The sequence below is a fragment of the Terrapene carolina genome, unplaced genomic scaffold (assembly GCF_002925995.2).
Source record: "Terrapene carolina triunguis isolate 2854851 unplaced genomic scaffold, T_m_triunguis-2.0 Scaffold58, whole genome shotgun sequence".
NCBI lineage: Eukaryota > Metazoa > Chordata > Testudines > Emydidae > Terrapene > Terrapene triunguis.
Genome location: NW_020664409.1, coordinates 81,873,368 through 81,887,359, shown reverse-complemented (window position 1 = coordinate 81,887,359; position 13,992 = coordinate 81,873,368). Strand labels below are relative to the sequence as shown.

At 38.7% G+C, this 13,992-nt stretch overlaps 1 protein-coding gene across 2 annotated transcripts in view; it reads right to left on the bottom strand.

Annotated features, from left to right (window-relative positions):
• Positions 1-13,992, bottom strand: part of ZFPM2 (zinc finger protein, FOG family member 2) — a 446,961-nt gene that overhangs the window by 4,238 nt on the left and 428,731 nt on the right. For both annotated transcript variants that reach the window (XM_024194500.2, XM_026663844.1), the window contains 2 exons: positions 7,838-8,044; positions 4,779-5,003 (listed from right to left, as the gene is read on the bottom strand). In XM_024194500.2, coding sequence (XP_024050268.1) covers positions 4,779-5,003; positions 7,838-8,044 — 432 coding nt within the window. The remainder of the gene's footprint in view (positions 1-4,778; positions 5,004-7,837; positions 8,045-13,992) is intronic.

The following is a 13,992-nucleotide window of genomic DNA, read 5'->3' as shown; positions in this document are numbered from 1 at the left end:
GCTGAAAGGATGAGTCCACTGTGAGGAAGGAGGAGGGCTGGCCTAGGAGGAAAAAATGTCAATGAAGAAAGTACTCTTTTACACCACCTATTCTTAATAGTAGCATGCAGTTATTGCAGGTAAGGAGTAAGGCTATGATTTCAGAATGGAAATTTTTAGTAAATTTCGGGGCAGAGGTGCGAGAAAAAACAGCAGAAAGGTCACCAAACAATGCAATTTTCGCTACATCAGCAGGCACAAGAGTATGGTGAGGGTGTTCAAAGATCAGGTCCAGGAGAGCCGGGGGGTTGAAGAGTAAGCCCACCCACACTCATCCCCAGTGGCAGCTCCTGTCCAGTGGGGCTAGGCCTGGCTCCCCACTCTGGGTGTTGCAATCAGGTCCAGGAGGTTGTGGAGCCACTCATGTTTGCTCCATCCATCCCTCTATGGATGGAGATGGAAGGGTGGATGGGACACACCATTCAGTTTGGGGGCAAGGCCACTCAGTCTGGGGGGCCTAAACAAATATGTTTTTACAGCCATTTCATGGACTTTATTAAAATTCACAATTTCTGTATCCACCATGACAAAATCATAGCCCTACCAATGAGACATTTTTCTTAGATATAAACTCACCAGAGCTCTTCCTATCAAGTAAGAACAGAAGCAAATTCAAACCCTACCCACAATCTGTGCAGAGAATGAGAGTGTGTTTCAGGGTGTACTCAAGCTATAAATGCTTACAGAGCACAACTAAGGCCAGAGTTCTGTGGTGGAAGAACAATAATGGCCTATATTGTCTAAAGAGGAGTCCAGGGCTTCTACGAGTTTAATGAAGAAACATTTGGAAGGAAAAATATCTGTGTTTGATTTAGATTTAAAACATTATATATATGTGCACACCACATGGTCAATTAAACTGGGTTTACAGCTGCTTTGTGACACAGGAGCAGTGCAGAGCAGTGAGTGTCATGGTGAAACTAGATCAAGCTGTGAAAACCCATACTTTCAGACCCAGAGGACCCTGCTTCAATCCCTAGTGCTGATCAAAGTGCCCTGTGGCCATCACATAAGGGTGGGTTGTCTAGGCTATGGCCTGCAGTGGGCCTCATATGCTTGGGATAGGGTGACCAGACAGCAAGTGTGAAAAATCGGGACGGGGGTGGGGGGTAATAGTAGCCTATATAAGAAAAAGACCCCAAAACTGGGACTGTCCCTATAAAATCAGGACAACTGGTCACCCTAGCTTGGAATGACCTGCCCAAGGAAGTATGTAACCCACTGGTTCGTGTGTGTTCTATGCCCCCCTATGTGCTGATCCATAGAGGATGTGGGTCTGTTATAGCACCCAGCTAGAGCACAGTTCTTTAGCACAAGCTGTAAAGACCTGTAGTTTTAGCTGTTTCACCCCTGGTTCAGTTCATGATGTCCACCAGCATGGCAGCTGTCACACAGGAAAACGTGGCAGCCATTAAACTTTCAGAAGAAGTTCACGCAGATTTTGCAACATTATATTTAGAACCTGTTTACAAGCAGGAATAGTATTCAATGCACTGAGATTATCCCCCACTGCTTTCACAATGCACAATGGTACAGTATCTAACTTCTAGCGCACTAGAATTAGGTAGAAGGCACCTTGCTTTACTGTCTGATCAATGGGGTCTAATCCTCCAAACACATGTGAGTAACTATTATACATGTAAATAGTCCCACTGAGTTGAAAAGGAAGGTTTTGACTTTTAACAGATTATTCAGGCCAAAAGAATTTCTCTAGTCTATCCACAATTTCTTATACACAAATAAAAATGCTATTATGGCATATGAGTTAATTTAGCATAAGGTAATACATTTCTAAATAATCTTTGTGGAGAATTTGTGATATGTAGCTGAATTTCTATGGATTTAAGGGGGGGAAATAGTCTCCACAAAAAAAGACCATTAACAGAATGCTAAACATTGCTTGGATCTGCATTCAAACATCAGGCCGTGCCACAGGTAAGTTTGCACATCTTTAACTGTGTCCTGTTATATGTATTCAGTATGAAATAGTCTTTAACTACAGGATAACATATTAATTCTCAATTAATACAATATAATTTAGTACATTTTTTCCTGAAGCCTAAGAAACACATTTGTAACACATATTTTTGCATCCTTCTATACTTACACTAATTGTTGTCAAAACGATACAATGTACTACCTTAGGGTTAGACCCATAAAAGGGACTTAGGTGCCTAACTGGCACTTTAGTTTCCTAGGACCAAATTTAGATCCACAGAAACACTGCTCAGATGCTGCCTAATCCTGAGCACCTACATTTCTACTGTGTATAAAATACTTAAATATGCGTTGGAGCAGGGACTGGAACTTGGGTCTCCCAGGTGCATGCCCTAACCACTGGCTTATAGAGTCATTTTCTCTCTGGCCTAATGAGTACAGACACTCCCCGACTTACACAAGCGTTCCGTTCCGGAACGCCTTGCGTAACTCGAATTTTGCGTAAGTCGGAAACGTATACCCGACCATTACGCAAAAACCCCCCAAACAAACAAAAAAAACCCCCTCCTATTTCTAGCTTAAGGAACTTTTTCTGTAATTGTGGATTTGCGTAATTCGGGTTTGCGTAACCCGGGGGGCGTCTGTATTTAAGTATTTTAATAAACAGTGGAACAGCTCCAACAGGACGGATTGAGTGTATCCTATCACAGAATAGCCTACAGCCTGATGGGTAGGGCAGTCTCTGCTCAAGAGTAGGGATTCAAATCTGGGTCTCCTGCATCTCAGGTGAGTGCCCTAACCGCTCGGCTATTGGGTACAAGGGCATCTACCATCTGCTCTTCTTTTTTCTTTTTTTGCAAGAAAGGGCTGACCTGGCTTCGGTGCCTAAATCTTGTGACTGCTGAAGAGAGATAGGCCCAGTGGCGTAGCCAGGTGGAGGGAAGAGGGGGAGCGGAAAAAAAAAGGCACCACCCGCTGCGGCGCTTTTACTGATGGGGCAGCGCTCCGGGTCTTCGGCGGCACCTCAGCGGCGGGACCTTCACTCGCTCTGCAGGTCTTCGGCGGCATTTCAGCAATGAAGCTTCAATGCCGCCAAAGACACCCGAAGCGAGTGAAGGTCCCGCAGCCGAAGTGCTGCCGAAGACCCAGAGCGCCGCCCCCTCGGTAAAAGTGCCGCAGCGGGGCGGTGCCTTTTCCCCCCCCGCTCCCGGGTGAGTAAAATTAAAAAGGCGCCACTTGTGCTCGGTGGGGGAGCGGCCGCTCCCCCCCTAGCTACGGTACTGGATAGGCCCCTCCCTCCAGCCCAAATTTAAGCACCTAAGTCCCTTTTGCATTTCCTACTGGATAGTTTAGGCAGCTCCCCTTACTGAATCCTGTTGTTAGGTACATAACTCTCACCATGAAATGCACAAGGAGCCCAAGCTCTGAAATCGGGGTTGTGTATTCCACTGGGCTCATGGCACCTATACGTTAGGGTGGCAGTGCTGAGGCTAGGTCCCCGTCGTGGATTTAGCCCTCAGACTTGTTATATGAGTTCTCTTTCCTGTAAGTATGCATTTTCATCATTTTCTTATTCATGCACTACACATGAACTTTTCAAGTAGCAGACCATTCAGGGAAAGAGCAGAGACATATTGCACATTTTCACCTTTACACTGTACTGTTAGCCTGGAAATGTAATATGTTATGGTTTAACATGTATTTTCAGATAAATGATTTTCAAGGACATACACAAAGCAGTACACAGAACTACAAGATAGTAAACTGAAGTTGTGGGGAAAATGAAATGATATTATAATATCGTTTTTGAGAAACAGCATGTCATGATGCAATTAAAGACAGTAATTTCAATGTATATACACATTGGGGCAGAGTTGTGCCTGCAAATTGCATAAGTTCCAACAGTGGAACTCTTTGTCCTGTAACAGATCCGCAGGAGAGAGACCTTCTCCTGCAAACCTTGGATGGCATCCAATTGCCATGGCACATTGGGCTGGAGCTACCTCCTGTAAAAATGTAAAATATACATAAGCCCTCCCTAACTCCTACTTACCCAACAAGGTCCACAGAGACTTCTGGAGAATGCTTGCCTCTTCCCAGACATACCTCAGTACATATTTCACTCTAAAGCCAAGTTAACTGCTTAGGCCTGACAGTGCAGACTTCCTCATCTGCAAACTTTGCATGCCTAGTGGAAACTTCAGTGTGGAATGTTCTGTGCATTTACAACTCGTGATTTTTCAATAATCTGATCAAATCAAAGCTAAATTTCTACAGAACACTCAGAGATACTTGATAATAGGTCTAAATCTATGCCAAATTTCAGCTTTCTAATGAATAGGAAGTAATATTTCCATTTTATAAACAAGGAAACTGAATTCAGAGGTTGTGATATTGTTCAAGACTACAGTGGGAGTCAGCATTGGATCTGGAATAAGATATAGGAGTGCCTAATGCCCATTCTATACTCTAAATGACCAAACCTCTCAATGGACAAAGCTTTACACCTTTGTTTAAATATCTGAGAGAATCTACGCCATTAAATGACCAACTGTTTGGATTTATGTAAATGCATAAGTAGGTCAGATAAATGATTAAATAAATTACACAGATAAACAGATTATATGTGAGAGGTGCATGGACTATATAATACAGTTCAGAAATGACTGATTTCTTAGCAGTATCTACTTCCAGTGCTTGATTGTACTGCTTACATTTAGAGACTCATTGAAAAAGATAACGTTTATAGTGGTTAATGTTTAAGGACTAGCTACATCTACAGGGGGATACATTGCACTTACCACTGTGAGAATTTAGGTGCATTTCCAGAGCTCTTGCATTAGAAAAACTTTTGGTGCACTGTGGAAAGGGGCAGACACTGGATATCTGATGAGCACTATCTTCATTCTCCTCTGACAGCTGAGCTCCCTCTCTTTGCCTCCCACTGCAGTAGTACATGAGATGGGCCTGCAAATTCCGCTCACTTCGATACCAAATGCCACAGGATTTGCAAGGGAATATATCTTCTACAAGCAAATATAACCAGATGCAGGTTAGCCACAGTGCATTCAGCATCAACAAGTAACATGGAAGGTTTAAATCCTTTAACTTTTCCATTAATAAAACAACTTACTTAATAAAATGTTGGCAAGGCAGTCACAGGTTTCATACAATGTCATTTGCAAGGACAAGGGAAAACATGTGTTTGTTTGTTTTATAGGCCAAAATAAACTAATAAAATAACCAATTAATATAAAACACTGACCTAAGTTTTTAGGACACCAAATTTTTTTAAACCTAAAATAGAATTCATAGTTTGTGGCAGAAATGCAGTCTCAACTGTATTATAGTACCATGAAAATATTTAATCAGAGATGTTCTCCAATCACGTGGACCCCGATCCTACAAAGCCTTACACATCTGCTTAATTTTAGGCATGTGCATAAGTTTTTGCAGAATTGGGGCTTTGGATTCTTTAAATTAAGACTGGATGTCTTTCTAAAAAATATGTTCTAGTTCAACCACAAGTGTATTGGGCTCCAGGCAGGTATCACTGGGGAAAATTCTATTGCTTGTGATAGCCAGGAGGTCAGACTAGATGATCATAATGGTCTCTTTGGGGCCTAAAATCTAAGAATGTAGTAATTACTGTAACTGAAAATCTCATGCTTTCTTTGTTCCTTGGATTCTTGTCATTACTAATGGTGGGAGTTAAATTTTGTAATATGCTATGACCTGTAATTGTAGGTTGATCCTTAATATTCCACTTTCTGAAACAGGACAAAAAGTTAAAATGTTTATGTTTTCTGCTGAATGGAAATTCCAAAAAAAAAAAAAAAAAAAAAAAATTGATTCAGAAATATCAGAATGCTTCATTTAGACATTTTTGATCAAAACAAACCATCTAGACATTTCCCTATTGCCCTATGGGAGTTATAGTTCCAGCACTCATTCCATCCATGGGGTAGGCTCTTTGACCTGACTACATCTCCTATAATACATGTAGAGTCATGTGATTCCCATGATGCACCACATAGAGGAAATGCATTATGGAAGATGTCATCTACTATGGAGCCCGGCCCAAAAGAGAGACTGGGGAATGCAACTACAACTGCCATTAGGCAATGCACCAGAAATAAATGCAGTTCAATTTTTTAAACTAATTTGAAACAAAACATTTTAGGGCAATTCAAATGAAATATTCTGATATTGGTTGAACTAATCTGAAACAAAATATGTCATTTACATTTTCCTGATGGAAAGTCTAAATTTTTCATTAAAATCAAAATTTTCCTGCTGAAAATTTTAATTTTGTATCAGAGTGGTAGCCGTGTTAGTCTGTATCCACAAAAAAAAAAAAAAAAAAGGGAGTCCGGTGGCACCTTAAAGACGAACAGATTTATTTGGGCATAAGCTTTCGTGGGTAAAAAACCCACTTCTTCAGTTGCATGGAGTGAAAATGACAGATACAGGCATACATATATATTGGCACATGAACAGAAGGAAGTTACCTTACAAATGGAGAACCAATGTTGAAGGCCAATTTAGTGAGGGTGGATATGGTCCACTCCCAATAATTGATGAGGAGGTGTTTTTTTTTAATTTTGTGTAATCTGCACAAAAACATTCTGACAGAAAATTCCCAACCACCCTGTTAGCATTAATAACAATAATGCCAGCTGACTAAAGCCCATTTCCAGAAGGCAGGTGAACCTGCTTTGTGTTTCCTTATATTTCAGCTTGATATTGCTGTCACTACTATCTCTCCATAGGGTACTGGTATATTTTAAGTTATTTCTTTTAACAGCACATTCACAGTAAATGTGACCAGTACAATTCTTGCACAAAAATAAACAACAAACTAGAAAAAATAAAGCTATTGACAAAGACATTTATAGTCATCCAGCATTAAACCTGGTGGGATTACTCAAAGAGTAGGTATTACTCAACATGAATAAGGGCTGATTCTGGACCTATATGATTCTAGTGAATCCAAACCTTGAATATTGTGTAGAGTTCTGGTCACTTAATTATTGTAAACTATTTATAAACTACAAGAAGCACAGGAAAGTGCTACAATAGAGGAATGGAAGGACTCAGTGATGAGGAAAGATTAAAAGAGCCAAATATATATCACACGGTTAAGTGATGACTAAGGAGGAACATGATATCAGCTACCAATTTTTTGAAAGATGTCAACAGCAAGGAAGGCGAGCAATTAGGATTGGAGTCTTAATAGCAGTAATTGGGTCAACTTAATAAACAGAATATTTAGGCTGAATGCTCTGATTCAAGAAGTTGTATGCAGTGTTGTTGTAACCTGTTGGTCCTAGAATATTAGAGAGAAAGGTGGATGTCTCTCTGATTCAAGAAAGCACTCAGCACCTGCTTAAGTCCTTCCCTATTCAGCATGTGATTATGTCCCTTTAATGTCAATGGGACTTAAACACAGGCTTAAGAATCCTTCTTGAATACCGATGCGTTCATGAATTGGGGCTAATACAATGAAAATTCCTGACAATGGCCTCTATTGCATTTTGAAACAGTCAAACAGAAGCTATTTCTATTGCTTGAGAAATGGAAAACTAGCCTGGATAAACATTAGAATATGTATTGTGAAGACCAAGTCTGCATTGACTGAAAGAGGATGGACCAGGTGAGCTAACGGGTCTTTTCATCTCTATTTTTATGATTTTCTAATTCTGCAAACAGATTTACAGAGCTTCTGTCTGAGGGAGGGCCAAACACTATCCTGTACAGCTACCACCCCAATTTTCTACATCTATTTTTGCTCTGTTAAAAAAAAAAACATAACAAAAAACAAAACAAAACAAGCTATGGTACAATATTATTCACTTACTGTTGACAATAGCTGTAGGCAAAATAGATGCCATAGCAGCTTGTTGAGGGAGCAGTTGTATTGAGTCCAGCAGACGTGCAGGATACATCCCTTCTGTAAGAGTCATCTGACTGGCAGCTTGTAGCCTTGAGTCAAAATCCACAACAAAGGCAATTAGCTCTTCACCCTCAGAGATGGTCTTAGTTGTAGTACACCAAAGTTGGCCACCTATATGAAAAATAAAACCAGAAAGCTTTAATGGGGAACATAAATCTGCAGAAGAACTTCAAACATAGGTACGGTGTCTTTATACCCTTTTCTAACTGGATTACTTGTGGGGAGGAGGCAGAAAACTCTTGTTTTTTAAAGTTCCATTTCTGTTTGTAGAAGAATTTTCAAAATACTGTTAAGGAAGCCATGATAAAAAATATATGCATATATTCTACAATCAATTCAACTAAAGAACAATCACACCAATTCACTCTTTTGTGTCCTAAGAGACTGACATTACCAGAACGCAGATACAAGCAAAACTATTTTAACTGGCACTTTTCCAATCATTATATTTTTACTTCACTTCCTGCATATTTTTTTCATATCACAGTTTCAGTTTTATTCCAAGTGCCTCATCCACAGCAGAATAATAATAATAATAAAAAAACCCCAAAAGCTGCAAAGAAGAAATCAAATTTCCTCATAAGGTCATTTCCCCCCTCCCTTATGTTTGCTACCATCTTTCTCTGAAAAATATTTTCTTATGTAATATTTTTCATAACATGACTGTTTTATCTCTGCTTACATTGACTGAACTTCCTGAAGAGAAGATATGCCAAAGATCTGTTTCATAAAGGCTTATTCAAATAAAGGTTTGTTTAAAAGGGGAGGAAGGGGGAAACTTTCATCAAACAGTAAGATACACTATAGCTCTGTCCTGCAAATGTCACGTGCAGTGCATTAAAAAGAAAATTAACTATGCAAGTACATCTACTAATGTATTTGAATGTGATAGTGAATGCTCATTTATTTAACATGTTTAGACAGGCAAAGCACTTATATTGTGTTATCTACACTCTCAGGCCTAGATACATATCCAGTATAGTTATGCCTGAAATAATGTTGCATACTTTATATGTTATAAAGCTTTTGTTCCCCAAGGTTTTGTATATATAGCAAAAGCTATATGTTGTATTCATTAAGCAAGCAAAACTGTACTCATTTTGATAAGTAATATTGCTGTGTTTATCTTTCAGCATAACTGCCTTTTCAACTGCACTTCATTTTTTTCCCCTCAAAGAGATTATAGTTTTAAAACAACTTGTTGCAAAAATCTGGTGGAGGAGATAACAACAGTGTATGATATGCCACAGCTAAATGGAAGAATTAAGACATTGTTTTAGAGAAATCTTGGACAATTAATTAAACCAGTCTATTAGCTTTCAAAGATGAGCAAACAAAACAGCATCAGTGACAATGTGTTTCAGTGGAAAAAATAAAGCTGAGCTTCCAGACCTCAAAGTGGTATAAAAGTTTCAAAGCAGAAAAGTTTCTTTGCATTCACCCTTTGGTATTACAGCAGTTGAAGGTAGCTATGAGGTTTACAAACAATTTATTGTACCAGGACCAATGTAGCGTAAGGTTCACTGCTTTCCAGAATTAGGGCATGCAAAGATGCAACTCTCACCAATTTCCTTTCGAGAATAAGGAGATGAAAAGTGAAGACAGCAATACAACTATAGCTACAATTCCAGAATCCTAATAACCAACCAGGAATTTGAACACTAAGCACTGGATTAGTGTCTCACACTGGTGTAAATCAAGAGTAAATCCACTAAATCCACTTGTCCAGACAAGACGCGATAAGTCGAACCCAGAACTTCGATTCCCAGCCGCCGAACTAGCGGCTGGGTGTAGACATACCCTTAGATGTAACAACTTTGAGCTACATGACTTTAGTTTGAGGCTCTGTAACCAGCTACACTATTTTACCTGAAGACACATACATAACTTAGTTGTGTGAGTGGAGGGCAGAGTTCCTTTTATTGTGTCACACGTCTGTTTTATTCTTATTTATATATGAAACTTGCAGTGTAACAATAATACAATGTATTGTTATACAGTTTTATAAGAACACTGTAGTATAAGGGCTTGTGCTGTAGTCTTATAATGCAATACATTTTGTATTAAAAAGAAAATTGAAATGTGCCACAATAAAAACACCACCTTTCTTTCCCCAGCAATAATACTGACATGCTGTATCCCTGGGGGGGGGAAAAGAGAGTCGTTGCTTACAGGGTCTCCAGCTGCAATCAGTCTGGATCAAAATCCTTGTACACCAGGAATAAGGGGCTGACTCGATATCCTTGCATCAGAGTTCCTTAGAGCCAATTAGGATTCTTCCTAAGAATTATGCTCCCCCCCACTAGTACTTTTGCTCTTTCATCCTGTTATGTAGCACTTTCCATCCATAGGCATGGGGTGCAATATACTCCCCACAGTGCATGCCTGTCACTTTCCATAGGCTGGTGCAAATGGGGATGGGTCAGGGCAATAGCCACTCTTCCCTGCCGCCAAAGGACTAAGGAGAGCACTTAGTGCAGGAACTGCAATTGTGCTGGCGCTTATCTAGGCTGGCAAGAGGTGACAGGGACGACTTCTTGTCCCCTCTCCTCCACTGCACATCCATATGGGTCAGGCAGAATCAAGTCCTGATGGTCTGATCTAAAGCCCACTGAGGTTAATAGATAGACTCCCACTGATTTAAATGTGCTTTGGAGTATGCCCTTCAGTCCAAATTGTGAACTCTTTATTCACATCACTCGAGTAATCCCATTGACGCCAAGGGTGACCAATCTGGCCCCAACTGATTTGATCATTAGATCATCCAAAGGAAGAGGCAGCATAGCTTACTGAGTCACTTGGGTAACGTTTGTTTCAGTGAATCTGAGCTATATATCAGAATGCTACAAGACAACACTGAGCCAGATCCTGAGCTGGTATAAATTGACATAGCCCCTTAAAGTCAATGGAGCTAAGCCAGTTTGCACCAGCTGAGGTTCTGACCTGGAGGCTGCCCAATGGAATGGAAAGTACAATTCCATAGCTGTTCTAAAATGATAGCTACAAAATCAGCCAAACAAAACGGAGTTAACATACATTATCTAGGCATCAAATCCAAGATCAACAAAAAAACTATCAACAGATATTGCTTAAGCGTTTATCCCCACTCCTTATTAGCTTACATTTGAATAAAAATATAATTAACTAGTTATGCAAAGAATTAGAAACGTTTATTTAATCAGAGAAAGTTGGGCAAGTGGAATAATATCATTGTGCGAACTAGAGCAAAAAATTACATTCCAACTGCATTGGCATGATTTCTTTATCAAATTGCATCACACACTGAATCAGCTATCTGATACCTTCATAGCTTCCACCAAATGGAGAGATTATTTTTTGGATCTTCTTCGTCTGTCTCTTACACTGCAAACACAAGTAACTCTTTTGCTACTTAAAAATAAAACAAACTAAAAAAACTTCAGGTTCTATGGAAAGGAAAAAGATGTCCCTGAAAAACTGTGGACTTACTGTTCTTTGTAATGTTTATGATCAAGATTCTTGTGCAAACAGATCTGGTTCCTAACAGGAAGCTTATAAATCATACTCATAATTGCTGTCAAAACTGCAGTGAAGTGTACTGCAAGTTTTGATAATAAAGAATAGAGTCACAGTTCAAACTTGATTACATTTTGGAAATTCATGCTGCTCTTACAAGAATCAGTGGCCTTAAATATCTTCTTCTCCTGCCAAATTTTTCACTTGCACTTTTTATTATTTATGAAATCAGTGTCTGCACAATGTCATGCAGACCTCTGTTGATAAAGTCTAATTAAGATTAAGACAAGCCTTTTGGAAAGGATCCCATCATTAGCAAACATGATAAACACAAAAATACTCCCTACTTGTCAACCAGGAGCAATTCAGTAACCTAACAGTATTATCTGTTGCTAGGCTACAGAGCTGACAAAGCTTCAATTATATTGTACGGCCATACCTATAGAGTACTGTATAAGCAAAATGTATCTAATATAAAAGCATTTAACTTCATCCACACTATCTGCAATTCATGGCTTCTTTCAATGGCAAAAATCAGGTTAATAATTACATACCCTGCTGCAAAAATCTTTGCGATGAGTTATGTTTGCAGAATTTTTTCTAATTTATCTGTATGATTGATAGACATTTGCTTTGTAAAAATAATAAAATGCAAGCAATGGGTAGTTGTAAACCACTAGCAGAACTACATCTGGGCTCATCAAGATATGGAACAAAGCTTAGTATAAAAATATATATAGTAAATTGAACCAATTAAATCACATTCGGATGTGGTAATACTCTGCCTTCAGTATGTAGACAGGGAGCACTGAGGAGATAGATATGTATACTACTATAAAACTTTATGTTATGTAAGACGCACATCTAGGTATATAATAGAAAGTTGCTTGATTTTTCAATAGCCTCTTCATTTTCTCTCCCTATAAAAAGGAAGTTGATTTTGAGATTTTATAAATAATTCAGCCTTTATTTACTTTCTTTTGTATCAGAGATTTTCTCTGAAGGGGAGCTTTAAAGTGAAAGGGCTATATGGGTGGCATTGATTTTTAAGCAGAGTTCCCCATTGACTTAAAATGGGCGAAGCTCTGCTTAAAAATTAATAGCAGCATATGGCCTCTGATTAGTAACTTTGTTGTTTTTATTAGAACTGGCTTTTAGCAGGTTGCTAAAAATAGTTTAACTTCCCTCTTAAAGCAAGGCAATGGCTAAATGCAATGCAAGAACATTTTAACTGAATCATATAGACACAAGCACTACCAAGATGGTAGTGCAGCAATCTTCCTCCATATATGAAAAGGAATACACGCATTACAAATGTACAGCCAGTCCTGCCATTGTTTAGTCTTTTTATCCAAAGTATTAATCAAAACTTGGTCTGCCTAACCTTTTGAATCTGGATTTTTGATTGTATATCTTAGGTACAAGGTTAGAAAATAAATAATTGCTACTGAAACCAGTCTTCATACTAAACAGTCTCAGAATACAAACCTATTGTGCCAGTGAGTCTAAAGTATTGTTTTGGTTGCCTATATTTTGTGCTTAGTGTTTTTGACTGTGTTATTGCAACAGCATAAGAGGCCATTTCCTGTATACATACGTTTTTACAAAGTAGGGTCGGAAGACTATCAGAAGTCATTTAATCAACAGCTTGTATTAGTCTATGGACCATAATGACTTCCAGGCACAATCAACTGAATTAAACCTCCCCCTTCTCTGAATGAAATGGTCCTATTTTACAAAAGGACATTTTTTGTTAACAGCCTTGGGGAAAAAATAAGTTTGTTTATTTTATATCATCTTTGCTTTGTGTTTTATTTCAAGCATTTGACGGAACTTTGCAAATCCATAACAGGACACAATCATCACATTAGTTTTTCTTCCCCCTATGGGGTTGTGACTGTTCAGAATAATTTCCTATATTGATGAATGCCCCCATTTCAGTACGGCACAAGTTACTGCCCAGATCTCTAATTTTCGACATTAACAGAGTACTTATATCAATATGGAGCCACGTTGTTTAATAAAAATTATAATGAATTCAAATCCAATACTGTTGAAATTCTTGACAGTAGAGTAGTGCAAGGAATAGAACTTATAAATTATGTGTGCCCCTTCTTTGAAAAATGCTTTGGAGGTTTCTTTGTGCATTGGCAAATACAGTAGGAATATGAGGTATTGTGTGGATCCTCCTGCACAGCACCTGATAAAAGAATAAAGAGCTGTGACATATTCTTAAAACAATAGAGGAATTAAAGAGAAACAATGGGCCAGCTGCTTCATTAATACAATCAAAAGAGAGCCCAGCACAGAGGAGTCCAGATAATTAAGCACTACTCTTTTAGACCTCCTTTCTATAATAAAATTGCTTAAAAATTATTAACTACTTCATAGTTGTTAGATAGATCTATGTACTTGTTTATTTAGGTTGATTAATGCCTTTTCAGTATTCTCTAATATGCCAACTCATGGTTTATACAAGTTTTTGAATAAAATAATGTAAGCATAACTGATATGGATCTGTAGTGTATACAGCAATAAATCAAAAGCATTTTGTGAACAGTCTT